This window comes from Microtus oregoni, unplaced genomic scaffold (assembly GCF_018167655.1).
Source record: "Microtus oregoni isolate MIOR12 unplaced genomic scaffold, Mior012 000011F_ref0000422, whole genome shotgun sequence".
Classification (NCBI taxonomy): Eukaryota; Metazoa; Chordata; class Mammalia; order Rodentia; family Cricetidae; genus Microtus; species Microtus oregoni.
In genome coordinates, this window is record NW_024543070.1 from 42,443,860 (window position 1) to 42,462,804 (window position 18,945).

The window sequence follows — 18,945 nt, forward strand, 5'->3', positions numbered from 1 at the left end:
TTGGCAGAGGTGCCCAGAGCCTGGCAAAGGGCTGAGGAGTCTGGCCCCCTTTTCCTGGCCACCAGCTGGCAGTTCATGAGGAGCTCAGCGGCAGGTAGACTAATAGGGGATTTCACCTTTACGTTATAATCCTCTTTAAAATTGAACAGATGTTCACGAGTTTGCCTAGAAAAGCCAAGGGTCAAATGCCAGCTAGGGCATTTAAGAAACTAGCATAGCCATGCTAGTTTTGAAGCATTTTGGGAGGAATGCACTAACGGTGGCCGTAGTGACCCGCTCCAGCTTCCACAGGGGCATGAGTGTGAGAGACGGGGAGAGTTCGGCTACTTGTTCTAGACTGAGGCTGATTGGAGACAGAACTGGGTCTCCATTATGTTCAGGTCTCCATTATGTTCAGGTCTCTGTCACTGTGTTCTTGCACTGCCGGGCTTTAGGAGGTGGGGAAGCACAGAAAGCTACAGATGGCCAGTCTGGGCTAAGGCTGGAGGGAAGAAACCACAGATGAGCTACATTTAAAGCTTAGGGTTATTTTGTTGGCTTATGTTTAAAACAAAACAAAACAAAGTTACAACAAATAGTAACTTCAAAATGCAGACATTTATACTCGACACTTTGAGAAAATTAGGACCTAACAGGGAAGTTTCCCCAATCTATTTGCATTAAACTATATTAGTGGTTTTGTAATTACAAAATCTATAACTGAAGTTGCTGGAATCACCTTTTAAAATACAAGTTGTGCACTCTTGTGGTACTACTGGGCTGAGAGACACGCTCTAAACCAGGGAAGGAACTGGATAGGGAAGTAAAAAGGTGTCTCTTGGAGGCGGTGGAACTCTAGGGTCACGGGAAGGTTAATGACACAGCATTGGTTACGGTTGCTGAAGTCCAACAGCCGTGACAGTATTGGCTCCCACTCTGAGCCCTCCCTGACACAACTGTATCTCTCTGGACTGGGTGCATTCACTTGTTTTTACTTATCTCTAAAACATTTCCAGGATGATAGGGTAGACTGTTAAAGGGATGACTCCACCTAATCAGGTTCAGTATTAAGAAACTAGAGCTACCAGGAGGTCTAATTTACCTCCTCCCCAATCTGGGATGGTCACACAAAGTACGGGGCAGAGGGCAGGAAGGGAGTTTACCTTAGCTTTGAGTCTATGAATCAGGTTCTGAGAAAAACAAAGCACAAGAGTTTGACCTGGAGCTGAGGAATAAAAGGAGGGCTAGCAAGGCAGAAAGAATTCTTCTTAAGAGAGAATTGAGACTCTTAGCCTTGAAGGTTAGTACCAGATGACAGACCCCAAGGATAGAACACACTCAAATGCTTCAGTAAATAGCCAGAGTTTCCAAAGAAAAGTTTCGCTCTGAGGGAGCTGTCTAGGGATACTTGTCCACAGTGACCGGCAAACAGGGACAAAGTCAGGGATGTAATGTCAGAGACTGGCCAGAGCTCAGGGGTGTGGCCTTCCACACCCACGGTGAAGCTGGCAGGGGGACAGTTGTGAAAAGTGGTGCTGATTCCCCCACTGAGGCCAGTTTGCGTTTGTTCCCCTTGGATGGTCATATGAGCCCACAAGCGCAGGCCACTCTGAGACAGCCCTTCCGTGCCATTTGCACGAGCATCATCAGAACCACTGTAACACGACCAAGCAGACATTTTAAAGCAAGGGGCAGCTGTCTTTCCTTACCTCTCCAAGAGTGTGCTCACCATCTTCTCAAAAGTCTCGTCACATCTCAGGAGTGGGCTGGTGACCCCCCACTGCAGCGACTTGCTGTACTCATTCAAGCCAAAGTAGAGCTTCTCGCAGCCCACATCCTCCTGATTGAAAACAGAGCAGATGCCCAGTGAAGACAGGGTGTGTGTGTGTGTGCGTGCATTGTGTGTGTGTGTGAGTGTGCACGCGCGTGTGTGTGTGTGAGTGTGTGCGCATGTGTGTGAGTGTGTGCGAGTGTGTGTGCGCGTGTGTGCATGTGTGTGTGTGCATGTGTGTGTGTGTATGTGAAGAGATATTGGTGGAGGTAAAAGAAAACCCTGCTGTGATGGAGGAGGGTCATCTGTCTATTGGTTAATAAAGAAACTGCCTTGGCCCTTTAATAGGACAGAAAATTAGGTAGGCGGAGTAGACAGAACAGAATGCTGGGAGAAAGAAGCCGAGTCAGGCAGTCGCCATGATTCTCCTCTCCAAGACAGACGCAGGTTAAGATCTTTCCTGGTAAGCTACCACTTCATGGTGCTACACAGATTACTAAATATGGGTTAATCAAGATGTGAGAATTAGCCAGTAAGAGGCTAGAGCTAATGGGCCAGGCAGTGTTTAAAAGAATACAGTTTCCGTGTAGTTATTCTGGGTGGCGGGATGCAGCCCCATCGCTCCTTCAACACTGCTGTGAAACTTGACACCAACTTTGCATTTCCATGGAACTTAGTGGTATGTTGACATGTTTCCTTTGGGACCAATGGGAACTACACAGAGAAAACAAACTAGGGGTTTGTCTTCCTTCTGTTTAGATTCACAGGCCAGAGACCTTCTTTTCCTGCTAGAAGGAGCTCTCTTTTCTGATGTATCTATCGAGTTTGGGGAGAAACTGAAAACATTTAAGTTTTTTGGTGCTATTTAATTGTGGCAACTCCTTTTACAATAAAAATTAGTTTTCAAATGGAGTAAAAAATACAATGCAATGTGAACATCCTACCTCATTAGACAGAACACACAGCATCAATCCTTCCCCCTCCGACTGACTCAATCATCACCATGCAAGTGAGTAACTTTTGGGATATGACACAAGGATGCCCTCAGGGGATACTGGGATTACGACATGCTGCTGTCTTTCATGTAAGAAGGCCCAGAATATTAAGTAAGTTTTGTGACTTCATGGGTTTGATTTTATTTGTTTATACTTTTCTTTTTCTTCAGTTTTATAGTCTTTCCTCATACCCGTGCATTCTATTTTCATGGTTTTTATTTGCATTTTATTGTATTTTTATTTTCATAATTTTGGAAAGTTTTTTTAAGCATTCACTAGTTTATTTTATAAAGAAAAACAAGGCTAATACTAAAATTATAATAATATAAAAATAAATTAGAGGGACCGGATGATGGTGGCTTCCAGTACTCTGGAGGTAGGGGCAGGTGGATTTCAGTGAGTTTGAGGCCAGCCTGGTCTACAAAGTGAGTTCCAGAACAGCCAGGACTGTTACACAGAGAAACCCTGTCTCAAAAAACCAAAATACATACATACATACATACAACATACATACAACACATACACACAAACACACACACACAAATAAATAAATAAATAAATTAGAAGAAGAAGATGAGGATAGTAGAAACAAGAATAGACCAGGGGTAAAGTTAGTAACCCTGGAAATGCATAGAAATTTGTGTATAATATAAACTTTTCTCTCCTTTTTGAGACAGTATTTCATGTAGCCCAGGCTGGCTTTGAACTTGATATGTAGCTGAAGATGATCTTGAATTTCTGATCCTCCTGCCTCCTCACCTAAAGACTAGCCACCCAATGAACCTTCTATAGGACACTACTCATGGTCGTTAATGTTATAATAACTGCACTTAGCACGTAATGGTATAGTGTTCATAGTTTCAGTGCTCAGAAGAGAAGGGTAGGAGATCAGGGCCAGATAGGGCAAAATAGCAAGATCCCATTTCAAAAAAATCATGACCATATGAAAAATGAAGCATTATGTATGTTAATTAGATGTCTTGACACATTTGTACTGTATTTTTACCAATCCATGGCTATGTTTAGTGCCAGGTTTTGCCTCCTGGAGAACTGCAAATGTCTAGACATGGAAGACTCACCGTTGTGTCCAGTTGTATCCAGTGGACCTCATTGCTGGAGCTGATTCGAGACTGCTGGGTCTGCAGTGTGTATGGGAAGGAGCTCACTTGGAGCACCAGGAGGTTGAAAGCTTCTAGAACTTCTCTGCAGTTAATGACTCGATCAGCCAATCCATGAGTTGGCTCACCATGTGACAGAGAGCCCGAAATCATGCTGTAGAAATAATAAAAGTCATGTTAGAACTTTCTTACCCAACTGACTGGCTACAGGAGCATGGGACAGCACGGAGTGACACTGTACTTATTTTATCTGAGAGGAGAAGATACAATCAGAATGTGATTTGAGAGTTGGGTGTACACAGCTGTGATCGGAAAGCGTGTGAGAAGCTGAGGCAGGATGATTGATAGTTCAAGGCCACCCTGGGCTGTATAATGAGATCTTGCCTCATAAAACAATCATAAAACAAATATGATTTAAATGATAAAAAACCTTTATATCCTTCCTCACTCCTTCCAGGCAGATTTTGGGGACTCTCTCCCTCCTGGCTTTTCTTATGAATGTAAACTCGGTCACACAGCCCACAGCAGCTCATCTGTGTTGAGATGGATTGTTTTCCTGTGAAACCTTCCAGCCCTGCAATGACCTTCATCCCTAACAGCCTCCTTCCCTCCTTGGCCTCTAGCCTGAGAGGAAGGTTGGGAGGAGCTGAGAGGCCTTTCTAACTCCATAGTCAGAGAGTTGCACCTCTAGGGTTTGCTCAGTCAGTTCAGTTTGGATATGCCAGGTTATGTAAACCCAAACCCACATATTTTATTCTAGTTTTCTTTTCATTTTCTTCTGTAATTGTGTGTACATGCATATTCAATCCCTGGAAATCACATGGTAGAAGAGAGAACTGATTCCCTCAAATTATCCTCTGACTTCTAAGTGTGCGTGACTGCTACATGAATGGACACTCATACAATAAATCAGCAGTGGCAGAAACTGAAAATCAACATAAATTGGACAGAAGAGTTGAAGGGGCCAGGAATGGCTAGGAGGAAGTCACCAATGGGAAGACACCAAGTGCAAGGGTCTCTGGGCCTTCACGGCATGCTATGGAAGAAATGCTGGATCTGCTCATACGGAAGCACTCACCTTGTTAGCTCCACATGGGAGTTGTCATGAACTAGCACAAACAGTGTGTACGGATTCTGTTTCACCCTTCTCATAAAAACTTCAAACTTGCTTTGAATGTCATTGTCCAGGCGAACAACATATTTTTCTGCTCTCTGATGAGCCATCCCATTTTCCTCCAGACCCAGGTCTACAAGGACACCTGCCAAGAAAAAAAAGTTCCTCTTTTTACACACACCTTTATGTATAACACACACACACACACACACACACACACACACACACACTCCGTGTTGACCAGTACTGGGCACTAACCACATAGAGGTTTAGGTTTAGTGAGCAATGCTATTTTTCTTTTCATATTCTATACCAGTTTTGAGGAGGAAATACCAGATTTCTCTTTCTTCAGAATATCCCATTTCACGTCTCATTTTCTTATATAAAGGACAAGAAATACATTTCTTCTGTTTTTGTGTGTTTTTAAATTTTAATTAATTTTTAAAATTTTTGTGTTTTGAGACAGGTTTTCATGAGTCTACACTGGCCTCCCTGGATTAGACGGTGAAGGATTAGAGGCTTGGGCCACCACACCCGACTTATAGAACAGACTCAGGGAATGTTGATTCCTGAAGAAAAGCTGTTGAATGTTGAGATCCATTTCATTTCACTCCTTATTGTAGGAAAAGTGCTAATAATGATGTCTACCATAGGCAACCAGGAAAGATCATCAGCTTTGGTTTGCAGACCTTGAGTAAATTAATATACCATAGAACCTTATTTCCCCAAGTTTAGCATAGAAAAGGAAATACAAATCCAGACTTTACATATGCCAGGCAAGCACTCCTCCCGCACTATCATATACATTTTCTAGAGGGATGCACGTATACCGAGTGTGGGAGCCTTCAGTGAATGTTAGCGTATTTTCAAATTACTAAAACAAATGGGATTAACCATGATTACTGCGTTCTCGAGACATTAGACTGTGATGCTTGGATAGCTCCAGAGACCCTGCTGTAACAGCATTCGACACACAAACATCTGAAGTGGGTCTGGGTACATGAAGCTGTCGCTGGGACATGTATAATACACCTGCCTCCTTAGAAACAGAGAGACTTGCATAAATTATACTGATTTCATTTTCTTTTTAAAAAATGATACTAAGCTGAGCGGTGGTGGTGTACGCCTTTAATCCCAGCACTCAGGAGGCAGAGGCAGGCGGCTCTCTGTGAGTTCCAGGCCAGCCTGGTCTACAAGGGCTAGTTCCGGGACAGGCTCCAAAGCTACAGAGAAACCCTGTCTCGAAAAAACAAAAAACAAAAAAACATGCCAACCCAGTTCACACCTACAAACAGTTAGATCTATAAACTGTAACAATAGCCTGGAGCGAAATAAGAAGGAAAAGTGAAAAAACACTTTATTATATGAAAAGTTTATCATACCAGAAAAGAAAAACATAAAACTAGTTTTAATTAAAGAAATATTTTCGAAGGGGGCTGGAGAGATGGCTCAGTGGTTAAGAGCATTGCCTGCTCTTCCAAAGGTCCTGAGTTCAATTCCCAGCAACCACATGGTGGCTCACAACCATCTATAATGAGGTCTGGTGCCCTCTTCTGGCCTGCACATATACACACAGACAGAATATTGTATACCTAATAAATAAATATTTAAAAAAAAAAGAAAGAAATATTTTCGAGATAGGGTCTCTTTATGTAACCTTGGCTGGCCTGAAACTCACAGAGGTTTGCCTGCCTCTGCTTCCTGAGTGCTAGGATTAAGTGTGTGTGCCCTAAAATAGGTTTTTATTTGATTTTTATGCATGCATGCATGTACCTATTTATATGCATACACATACCTATATGTATGCATATATGCACCTATATTATGCATATGTGCACCTATATGTATGCATGCGTGTACCTATATGTATGCATGCGTGCACCTATATGTATGCATGTGTACCTATATGCATGCATGCGTGTACCTATATGTATGCATACGTGTATCTATATGTATGCATGCGTGCACCTATATGTATGCATGCGTGTACCCATATGTATGCATGCGTGCACCTATATGTATGCATGTGTACCTATATGTATGCATGTACCTATATGTATGCATACGTGTATCTATATGTATGCATGTGTGCACCTATATGTATGCATACATGTACCTATATGCATGTGTGTGCAGTGCCCAAGGAAGAGGGCATTGGTTCTTCTGGAACAGAGTTATAGACAGTTTGGAGTCACTAAGTGGGTGCTTGGAATTGAACCCAGGTCCTCAGCAAGAGCAGCCAGTGCTCTTAACCACTGTGCCATCTCTCCAGACCCCCTAGTTTTTTACTAGGAACCTATACTTGGGAGATCGTTTTCAGTTTCCACCTGAAGTGTCTCATTTCATTGTGAACGTTTACAACAGGAGGCCACTGTGATGTCTTTTGAAAGCAGAAGACCTGTGATGGTCACTCATCATTCAGGAACTATTTATTGGTCATCGAGTCTGTGAAGTGATCATCAGGGGCTGTGCCAAACCTGAGGATACAGAGAGGAGTGAGACAGGTGGTGCCATGATGGGAGCAGCTAGCTGGGCGGGTGGGGGGGCGCGGGGAAGAAACCAGCAGAACAGAGGGGATCTGCAGGAGCTTTTTATTCTTGTCTGGAAAGTGGGGAAGAATTGGGCCAGCTGAAAATGAGTCATTAGCAAAGAAGTAGTGGCAGCTACAACATTCAGTAAGAAAAGATCAGATGTTCGACACTGGAAATAAAAGGGAGAATGCAAGTTAAATCCTTAAAAAAAAAAAAACCAAAAAGCCTTAAAACTGTAAGAAAGAAGTAGGTGGGAAAAACATGTTTCTCATTTCTACAAAACTCACCAACAACACAGGAAGAAGCCAGGAAACCCCTGAATTAAAGCAAACTAAAATGACAGTTATGCAACTCCAGGTACATGGTCAGAAAGCCGGTGGGAAGAACGGAGAGTGGCAGAGACACTCACTTCTGTGAACACGTCACCATGCACAGCAGCCAACCCCCAGTGGGGTCGACATGGCAACAGAGGAGTCCTCGCCTGTCATGAGGAACGTGCAGTGCAACAGTGGAGATGGGAGAGAAGGACTTGAGGGGAAACACAAACCCAGGCTTGAAGACAATGTGGAAGGAATGTGCACCAACACTTCAGTCTACAGGGACGTGGGGCTGCGATTACATAAGCAAGACAAAGTCCCAGTGAATGGTGCTAGATGAGACATTGTTTCTTCTTGTGAGAAAAAGAAGTCACAAGTAGGAACAGGGGAAATGCCAAGCTGAATCTGTGTTTGTTTTAGAATTGGAGGTCTCAATATGAACTCATTACTTAAATGTATACATAGAAGTAAAGAGGTGTGCATGTCTGGGCTAAGACACGCACTTATACTTTCTGGTTCTGTCTGCCAACTGTGCCTAAAATGACATAGCAATGTCATTACCATAGCAATAAGCGTGCCAATGCCCAGATCTGGGCTTTTAGCTACCCTTTTCAATAAAAGAATCAAAACTTTTGGGGAAAAAGTTAGTCTCCGGAAAAAGGCAGGGAAATATAGAACAATCTTGGCGGCCAGTGAATCGGCAAGCCTGACCCTCCCGAGTTGATCCTGGACCGCACAAAAGCTGGTTGTGGTGGCTTGCGTTTGTAACCGCAGCACTCTCCTCAGGGAACTCGCGAGCTAACCTGGAGTACGCATGTCAGAAACATCGAGAAACACACTACCGTGGGGCTGGGAAGATAGTTCAGTGGTTAAGAGCACTTGTTGCTCTAGCAGAGAAGCTAAGTTTGGTTCCCAGGACCCACATTTGGCTCACAAGTATCCATAACTCCAGTCCCAGGGGATGCAACGCCTTCTTCTGACCTCAGTGGGGTAGACACACCGGTGGTGCAAACACATGCAAACAGAACACTCCTGCACATAAAATAAAATGAAATCTAAAATAAAAAAAGTTAAAAAGAGAAAGAGAGGTAGAGAGGGCCGGGGGTGGGGGTGGCAAACCAGAGTCTTGACAGGTTCTCCTAGTAGCCCTGATAGAGACCAGAGCCAGGACAGGTTTCTAATAGCCCTTGCCGAGGACCAGGCCTTAGTTTGGGCTTACTGGAGGTGGCTAGTACTGAGCAAACGCTTCTCCAAGAAACCACAACTCAGGGGCAACCAGTCACCAGGCACCCCCTGGCCTTCTTTGTCTCTGCAGAAGACCACAGTCTCCTGATAATTAAAGATAGCTTTCCTACCCTGCTTCGGGAAGGTCCCTAACAGTAGGACCGTCCACCAATCAGTCCCCAGACTAATCTTTCCTCCACCAATCAGCCCCCAGACTAATCTTTCCTCCACCAATCAGCACCCAGACTAATCTTTCCCCCACCGATTAGTCCCAGATTAATCCCTCCTCCCTGGATTTCCCCTAACTCTCCTCAAAAGGAGTTTGTGACCTTCTTGGGAGGTGGCCTTGCACCACCCCAGAGCGGGAATAAAGCGCTCTTGTTTATTAGATATGTGACTGTAGGTCTTTTCTTGGGGCCTTCTCTTGGACCCTAACAAAACTCCCAAAAGTTGTCATCTGACCCCCTGACACACACACGTGTGCGCGCGCACACACGTACACACATGCACACACACTGCCTGCAAGAGATTCTAATAGCCAATGCTGGAAATTCTGAACAACAACATAAAACAACACTGATAGAAACAATCCAGAGGTTAAAATTAATATCCATGGGTCATTCTGGTAAGAAGGAAGGGAGGGAGGAAAGAAGAAAGGAGTTAAGGAAGGGGGAATGGTTTTCCTTCACAGAATTCAGTTAATAAACTCCAAATAAATGTTTGGAAATGAAAGAATCGCTGTTTTGACTTCTTTTTTCCACATGGAGAGTTTTTATTGGAGGGAAGGGAGCAAAGGGAGCGAAGGGGAGCACAGAGCAGCCAGCCTCATGGGAAGGGGGGAGTGTACAGAGAGAGCTAGGAAGCTAGAGAAAGAGAGAGTGATGATTGTAACTGCTGGCCTTTCTGCTACTAAAGTAGCTTTTACAGAAATATCTGTTTATCGTTTTCATTTTACAAAAATCCAATGGTACTGAACATCTTTCCATGTGTTCATCACACACACACACACACACACACACACACACAAACTATTGGAATACTTCACCTATAATCTGTCTTGTCTCTTTATAATTGAGTTGTAATAGATCTTTAAGTATTGTTGATATAGTCTCCTACCAAATACATATGTTTTGAGAGTGGTCTTATATATATAGTACAGGCTGGCTTCAACCTTCCTATGTAGTCAAGGATGCTCTTGAACTCTTAATCTTCCTGTCTCCCATTCCAAGTGGTGAGATTACAGGTGTGTGCTAACATGCCTGGCAATAGATATATGATTTTTAAATAGTTTCTCCTATTTTCTGGGTTATCATTTCTCTCTCTTAAAACAAAAGCATTTTCAACTTTGAGGTGGCCAGTTTATGTATTTGGGAATGTCTAGCTTCTGGTGTTCTAGCCAGTTAAGACAGGCCTGGAGAGTTGTGATCCCAGCACTCAGGACACAGAGGCAGGAGGATCTCTGTGAAGTCAAGGCCACCCTGGTCTATATACTGAGCTCTAGGACAGCCAGATAGCCAGGACTCCATAAAGATACCTGTCTCACAAAAAAAAAAAGAAAAGAAAAGAAAAGAAAGGAAGGAAGGGAGGGAGGGATGGAGGGAGAAAGAAAGAAAGGAAGAGAGAAAGAGAGAGAGAGAGGTCATCAACTAACGATCTGTAGCTTAAGATGGCCTCATACTCTTGATTCTCCTGCCTCTGCTTCCTGGGTGCTGGGATCATGGAATTACAGGAATATACCACCATTCCAAGACCAACTTTATTTTTTTGTACATGGGTATCCATTTGTCCCAGCACCATTTATTTAAAAGCTTGTTCTTTCTCCATTAAACTACTTGGCACTCTGGTAAAGGTTCAATTGAACATAAATGAGAAGGCTTTGTTTTTCTGGGCTCTTATATCAGTTTCATTGATCTGGGTGTCTGTCCTTCTGTCTGCACCACACTGGATCACTGTAGTTTATTTCCCTTACTTGGACAGCAGAGGAAGGCAGATTTCCATAAATTTGAGGCCAGTCTGCTATATGTATCAAGTTCCAGGACAGTCAAGGCTACAAAGAGAAACTATAGATCAAAAAATTGCTTGAAATAATTCTTTTGCTGTGTAGTCTGGTGTGTTTATATATGCTTATATTCAATTTTTCTCACTTTTATCATTTTGATTATTTTATAATATGTAAACCATAGAAGCTGATACATGAAAGTAGAAGGGAGGATATCTGGGATGAAGAAGTGGACCAGCTGTGGAGGAAAGAGTAGGCAGTAAGAGCAGACACATCTGAGTACATGTTACAGACATGTATATGACACTCTGATGAAACCTGTTATCTTGTGCAATTAATAAGTGCTAAATGTGTAAATTGCTTTAAGCATCCAAAGAATATAATCCTTTTGTACCTAGCTCTTTTATTCCTTAAAGAGAAACATTTTCATTAGTTTCTGGTGTAGCCTTCATGTTTTGTTACTTAGAATCCAGAAATGGTCACAAGCGTTCACAAACAGCTGCTCTGAGGAAAGCCACCTCTGCTTGTTCTGTCTTTTTAATTTAAGTCATCAATGATAGTTCTACTGGGTAAGTAAAAATTATTCTCCAAAAACATCATGGCCAAGTCTTTCACAGTTCACCAATCCACAATAAAAAGTGGATTTTATTAAAAAGAGTGCTGGATCCACCCAGGAAACCAATAGAGGAAGTAGGCCTCTGGGTTAGAGCTACCAGAATAATCCATATTTTTGGGTTTTGGATGAATGGAAACTTAGGAAGCACAAGCATTCTTTTTTGAGACGAGTTGCCACTCACTGAGTTCTAGAAGTGAAGTAGCTAGGAACCATTTCTTTTCTAAATGATATTAATCTGACTCTCTGGAAGCCGACACTGGGTGGTACCCAATCATTGCATCCCTGAAGAAATGAACAACTCTAAACATCTTGAGTAAGGAATCTTCTTGGATCCAAGGTACCAAGAGACCACAATGGAGGATTTGTGTCCTCTCTTTTCATTATTGAAGAATGCAGAATCTAGATGTGCTGAAAGAAAACTTAGACATTAACTTAGGGTCCTCTTCGTAGAATAAGAAAAAAATCATCTCCCTTGGGCAAGTTCTCTACTGTTTACGGGGCTAGAACGGAAATAGAGCCAAGAACACATGCCACATGTTTACGGGACCCACAGACCAAAAGCGATGACCAGAATAAATGGCCAACACTATTGGAGATATTAATACTCAGGGACCTCTTGGATGTCCAGGAATCAGTGAAGATGAGCTGGGACTGTTCTAATACTCCATTGACTATTTGAAGAAAATAGTATATTCTGATATACATCCTGATTCTTGATTTTTTAAGCAATAATTTTCTTTTTTAAATACCCAATTTTTATTCCTTGCCTTTCCTATCAAAGAGATAACAATCAAACAAGCAGCAACAACAAAGCAAAACAAAAAACTGTTAGTTTTATCCATTCATCTTCTCTGTGGATCTCTGTGACAGATTTCTGCAAAGTTATGGTATGCAAAACAAAACAAAAAATGAATTCTTAAAGATATGAAAATCAGGCCAGGTATATAGCTCAGGATCGAATTCTTGCTTAGTGTTCATGAGGTCTTGAGTTCTTTTGCCCCCTCCTTCTTCCTACCATATGACACATGAAAATCAAGAAATATTAAATCATTAAAAGATTCTCAGGTTTTTTTTTTTTTTTTTGCTAGGTGGTGATGGTACACGCTTTTAACCCAGCACTCAGAGGCAGAGGTAAGTGTATCTCTGTGAGTTCAGGCCAGCCTGGTCTTTAGAGTGAGTTTCAGGCAGGACAGCCAGGGCTATACAGAGAAACCCTGTCTCAGAAAAATAAAATAAAATAGATCTCAGTTTTTAAAATTTATTTCAACATGTACTTTTATCTTAGGGTTTTTTTTTGTTTGTTTGTTTTGATAAAACACCATGACCAAAAGCAGCTTGGGGAGGAAAGGGTTTATTTCACGTCACAGTCTGTCACTGACAGAAGGCATGGGAGGACCCTGGAGGTGGGAAAGAAGCAGAGACCATGGAGGGGTGCTGCTTACTGGCTTGTCCCCTATGGCTTGCTCAGCTCGTTTTCTTATAGAACCCAGGACCACCAGTCCAGGGTGGCACTGCCCTCAGTGAGCTGGGCCCTCCCACATCAATCATCAATAAAGAAAATGCACCACAGGCCAATCTAGTGGGACATTTTCTCAATTGAAAGCCTCTTCCCAAATGACTTCAGCTGGTGTTGTGTTAAAGAAAACTAGCAGCACACAATTCTCTTACCCCCGTATTCTCTTTTTACAGAAACAAAACGAAACCATAAAAGTTGCTAAAATTCCAGTAGCTGCTTTCAGAGTCCCTTCTGGCTGGGAGGCCCCACCCTTCTGTCTTCTCACCGGGGGAGAATTCTTTAATCTGGGTTTGAGAGACTGTGAAAGCCTGCACTATGGGGGTTGCTTGGATTGCAGGGAGATAGCTCCTGGCCTGCACAAGGACAGCATTCTTGACACACAAATGTCGTTCAGCGCCGTAATCTTGTCTGCCTAAGAAGGTACACCTATCAGGCTTGTGTACTGAAGGCCTCTACTCTTGACCAATAGTAAGTTCTGGAATGTGTTTCCAAAATTTGAGTTTGCAAGAGGAATTCCAAATCTTATCTATTATTGTTATCTTTTCTTTTAAAACACATTTTCGCTTAACAAATGAATTTTTAAAATGTTATGAAAACTTGGTTTAGCAAATATTTATGACCTGTCTGCCAATGGCTAGATAGCCATGTTCCTTGAATGTTTCACTTCGTGGCTGAAGAGAAAGTTCTAGAGGCACCCACCCTCGTAGCTAGGGAATCTTAAGGATACATCTGAGTAGTACTGGTGGAAGAAAAGCTGGGAAGTTTCTGGAAGCAAACTAAGTCCAGATATAATATTAACGGAAAAGATCAATGGTCATAGTGGCAAGAGAGCTGGGACATGCGAGCCAGGGAGCAGGGTGCTACAGCCGGGTGAGAGGTGGGGAAGGGACGGGGCGGGCATGGGAGTCAGGGAGCAGGGTGCTACAGTCAGGTAAGAGGTGGGGAAGGGACGGGGAACATGGGAGCCAGGGAGCAGGGTGCTACAGTCGGGTAAGAGGTGGGGAAAGGACAGGGGACACAGGAGCCAGGGAGCAGGGTGCTACAGCCGGGTAAGAGGTGGGGAAGGGATGGGAGCTCAGCACGGTTCTTCTGGTTTGGCAGTTGGAAGAGGAAGCTGGGCAGGGTAGTCTGTCTTTGGGAATGGGTGGAGTCAACTGATAGAATGAGAACTGGTTGGAAGGAGAATGAGCAGGAGAGGTGGCACTAACAGTGGGGTGGGGCAGCTGGACTGAAACAGAAGGGAACCCTTCTGTCACTCAGGAGGTGGGGGCATGGAGAAAGGTAAATAAGCATGTTTCCAAAGCCAGGCGGTGGTGGTGCATTCCTTTAGTCCCAGGATTTGGGAGTCAGAGGCAGGTGCATCTCTGTGAGTTTGAGGCCAGCCTCGTCTGGTCTACAGCCAGGACAGCTAGGGCCACACAAAGAAAATCCTGCTTAAAAAAAAAGTTTCTAGTTTTGAAGGCAAGATGGTTTTAATCTGAAGTTTTTGAGCTTTTCTCCCTTAAGGATAAGAATAAAAGGGTGTCAGCAGCATTGCTAAGAAAGAAGTGTGAGACCAGACACTCAAGTCTGCCAGAGTCTGTGCAGAGTGGAGAGATGGCCCCATAAACCAAAGAAGATATTAACATGGAGATGACTGGGAAGATGCCTCCACTCGCAGCAGCTGACACTTTGATTATATGCCAAAGGACTTTGCGGTCTGCGTTAGGAGCTGTTGAGTGGATGATTCCAGCAGGGCATGGATATGCTCTTTGGCAGGTGGCTGCAGAGGAGAACAGGCCAGAAGGAACTGAAGACTGTTTAGGACACTCTCTGGGTCACACACCTAGAGAGGAGTGGACAGGTAGGTTCTGTTTGCACAGGGGAGTTTCTAGTGTTTGTCCCTTTGTTCTGGGTCAGAGTGGCTTCCCAAGACCTTCAGCCTTCCCTTGTCACCACCTACTAAGTGCGTCTTCTTTTTCCTGATGAAGATTTAAGTGACCAACAAGGGAGAGTAAAGTTGGTGGGGTGAGGAGGTATGTTTCAGAAGTGGAAACGTTTCTCCAACCCCTTAAGTTAGCCTCCAAATTGCTGCCAATCCGTGCCCATCTGGACCAGATAATCTACTTGTAACCAATAAGTAGCTCTGGAGTCTTCACAGTTGTGAGCGTGTGTGGGCACCAGATTCGCTTCACTGGTCCCATCGGTGTGGCGCATCCTGCACTGGTGCCACCGCACCTGTTCCCATTTGATGGACATGTCACTTGCACAGAGTGGGGAGCCCCCAGCTAAGAACAGTCACCAATACTGACCCCATGCACTTTGTTCTTATTGTGCTTGTATGGTAGTGTTCTAATCGACACAATGTGGAGTTTCCTGAGTTGTTAGAATTTTAGATTACTGGGCAAATTTGTAAAGGTTTAACCCATTTCTTTTCTCTTTTCACCTTTGAACTTCTTTGTATTGCTTTCTCTTGTCCTCCCTTCCTTCCTCTGTCCTTCACTCCCCATCCCCTCTTTCCTTGATCGGAATGTGAGGTAGAGGCCATGAGCTTCACCCTGAGCTGGGTCTGCAGTGACGCAATGGGTTCTATTTCCATCTTTCTCCTTCAGTCACACATGAGCTGCCAAGGACAGGCCCTTTCTAAGTGTCTGGCTGGCCGCTGAGACATTCTCTTTAGGGAAACAGGGTCAGGAAGAAGACCATGAAATCAGTTCTTCTCCCTCCGTCCTACCCTCTGTTTCTTTGCCCCATTCAGAACTGTGCATTTGCTTGGTGCCAGACCTAAGAGAGGCCTTAATGAAACTCTGGCATTCAACAGTGAAAGCATGGATTTCTCTCGAGGGTCTGCCTCTGTGTCCACGGGCAAGTTCAGCTCTCCATTTTCATGGTGAAATAGGAGGAAACTGAGTCAGATGGTTTCTGAGGAACCTTTTATTTTAATGGCTATCATAGTTAAGTGGTGTTTTAATGAGTAATTTCTTACTCCATCCTGGACAACTTTTCTTTACACATTAACACTTATATAGACTTTCCTATTAGCCAGTATGTGTTCTAAAATTATGAAGGCACTTAAATATGAAGACACATTTTGGTATAGTTATAATATGAAATACTGTGTATTAATTAAGAATGTTGCTTATAAAAACTTTTCCTGTCAAGTGGTGGTGGCACATGCCTTTAATCCCAGCACTCAGGAGGCAGAGACAGGTGGATCTCTGTGAGTTCGAGGCCAGTCTGATCTACAGAGAGAGTTCCAGAACAGGCTCCAAAGCTACAGAGAAACCCTGTCTTGAGACCCCCCCCCCACCAAGAAAAAAGCTTTTCCTGGTCTGGAAGTCCACGTGCACTGTGATAGCAGGGACAGATACAGGCAGGAAGGAGTGCAGCACCAGGTGGTCAGTAGTCTGTTAACAACAAAGTTTTCATATTGGTGCCCTTGACTATGGAATTGCACATGTTTAATTTTGTGGGAATTGAATGCAGAGCCTCAAACACGCTAACTACATACCCTACCACTAACCTGTAACCTCAGTCTACAAATGTCTACATTTTCTACTTTGTTACTTTCATTTTTCAAAATAATACCACAGGGTCAGAAAGATGGCTCAGAGGGCAAACATGCTTGCTGTCTGAAGTGTGACCCCTGGACCCCACAGTGGAAAGAGAAAAGCAACTTCCAAAAGAGTTCTTCTTTGACTCCAGCACATGTTCTGTTTCTCTCTCTCTCTGTCTCTCTCTGTCTCTCTCTGTCTCTGTCTCTCTCTCTCTCTCTCTCTCTCACACACACACACACACTCCACAATCATGTTTTTTTCTATAATTAAAAAAGAATGGTATTTTTAAGTATATAAAAGTGACTGTTACTCCAAAAATTTTCATTTTCATTTTAGAAGATTCTCTGGAAGTCTGTATAATTTTTGACAGACATTGTCAATATGGGCAGAATCGATAAGCTACATTTTCAAAACTTTGAATTCACTAAATTTTATGTTTTTGAATATAATGAAAATAAAATCTTTAAGTAAATTTTGTGTGACAAAGCTAAGAGTAAAAAAATCAAAATTATAATTCACGTTGTTTTCCAGATCTGCCTATAATGTGACTCCCACCCCAGATTAGAAGCCTATAAAACTGATAAGATTCTAGTATATGTCTGAAGAATGACAATCTTAAAATACACAGAAACACCCTGAGCTCCGAGAGGAGGGAGGAAAGGCAGACCTCTGAGAGATTTTTCTGGAAAAGGCTCTTAGATGATGCTCACTCAGAATAGGTGCTATATGACGTGTTTGCTGAAACATGACTTGGGATATCAGACCATAGACCAAGGGACACTGTGAATGCAAAAGGATGTAAGTAAACCAGAGAAGGCACACCCTCCATGTATGGAAGAGAAAAGCCAGGAGGAATAGCAGGTCGGGTTACGTGGACCAATGGAAGCCCATCCACGCCCCCACAATGGAGGGGAGGAAAGAAAGCAGAGTGACCGGAGCTGAGTTGTCAAGGAAGGATTCCCTCCTCCTCCTTTTGCTTATTTCCAAATGGCCATTACATAGCTTGGCATTCAGAGATTTAAAGATTAAAAGGCAGACTGCACTGAGGCCTCCTGAAGCTGTGGCCAACACTCCCTACATGTCAGCCAGATAGGCAGAAGCCTACTCTTGGCTTGCCTGGCCCCTGAAACTCGTAAGGGAAGGCTTCATATGCAGCCATGCTGTCCAAAGTATGGCCCTTTGATCCACAGTAGCCAGGAGGCTGGGGGATGGCTCGGGCTCCCTAGATACAGTGGGGAGATCTGTATCTTAGAAGATTCCCTGGAAATCTGGATAAATCTGACAGATGCTGTCTATTGGTGTGGAATCCATAAGCTACATTGTTAGAACTTTGAATTCATTAAAATTTCTGTTTTCAAATATAATAAGTAATAAATTTTTTTAATGTAGCAAAAAGATTAATCCTCCATCTAAAATTTGTGTCTTTCCCCCAGATAAGATAACCAGAAGGAAATTGACACTTAAAATTTTCTTTTTAAACCTGGTTTGTGCCAGGCAATGGTGATCGATGCCTTTAATCCCAGCACTCAAGAGGCAGAGGTCTGGTAGTTCAAGGCCAGCCTGGTCCACAGAGCAAATGTGAGGACAGTCATGGCTACAGAGAAAGTCTGTCTTAAAAAACCAAAACCCAAACAAACAAACAAATAAAATCCTGGTTTATAGGAAAACCAACATTGCCTTAGCTATCCCAATTTCCTAAATTCTTTATAGCTCTTTATAATTCTAGGCAAATTTTATTTTCATGAGGAGATATATTTAACACAGACTTGTAAAATTTTTGTTTTCTACCATTTCCATGTTCTAGAGGGAAATGTTTCCTTGTATTTGACCTCTAAGCTCTTGGAAAGAATTTTAACTTGGCTTCTTGTTGCTGATGTGGAAAGTAGTGTTCTGGTGTCTGTGCTGAAAATGCACTGGCAACCTACTAAGTGTTTGAGAATTCACACTGAGAAATGACCTGCCTGGGCACAGGAAGAATTCAAGTGGCATCGAGCCAGCATCCCCACAGACTCTAGACTTTTCTAAGCAGATGGCAGTCCCACGCATGACATCACAAACTTACGTCATCTGGCAAGCACGCACATCAGTTTAGCCTTGGCCTCCAAGGGCAAAAGGTCTGGGTCCTTGAAGTTTTTTTTAAAGTTATTTTTATTACTAAAGAATGTTTTAAATGTCTTCTGAACATTTGGACTAAGTGAGAGAAAGGGATGAAGGGATCTAATGCTGGAA

At 43.1% G+C, this 18,945-nt stretch overlaps 1 protein-coding gene across 1 annotated transcript in view; it reads right to left on the reverse strand.

The window, feature by feature from the left end:
* LOC121453265 (GREB1-like protein) overlaps positions 1–18,945 on the reverse strand; it is a 254,133-nt gene that overhangs the window by 28,940 nt on the left and 206,248 nt on the right. The window contains exons 16-18 of the mRNA XM_041659867.1: positions 4,942–5,122; positions 3,825–4,017; positions 1,689–1,819 (exon numbers count right to left, since the gene is read on the reverse strand). Coding sequence (XP_041515801.1) covers positions 1,689–1,819; positions 3,825–4,017; positions 4,942–5,122 — 505 coding nt within the window. The remainder of the gene's footprint in view (positions 1–1,688; positions 1,820–3,824; positions 4,018–4,941; positions 5,123–18,945) is intronic.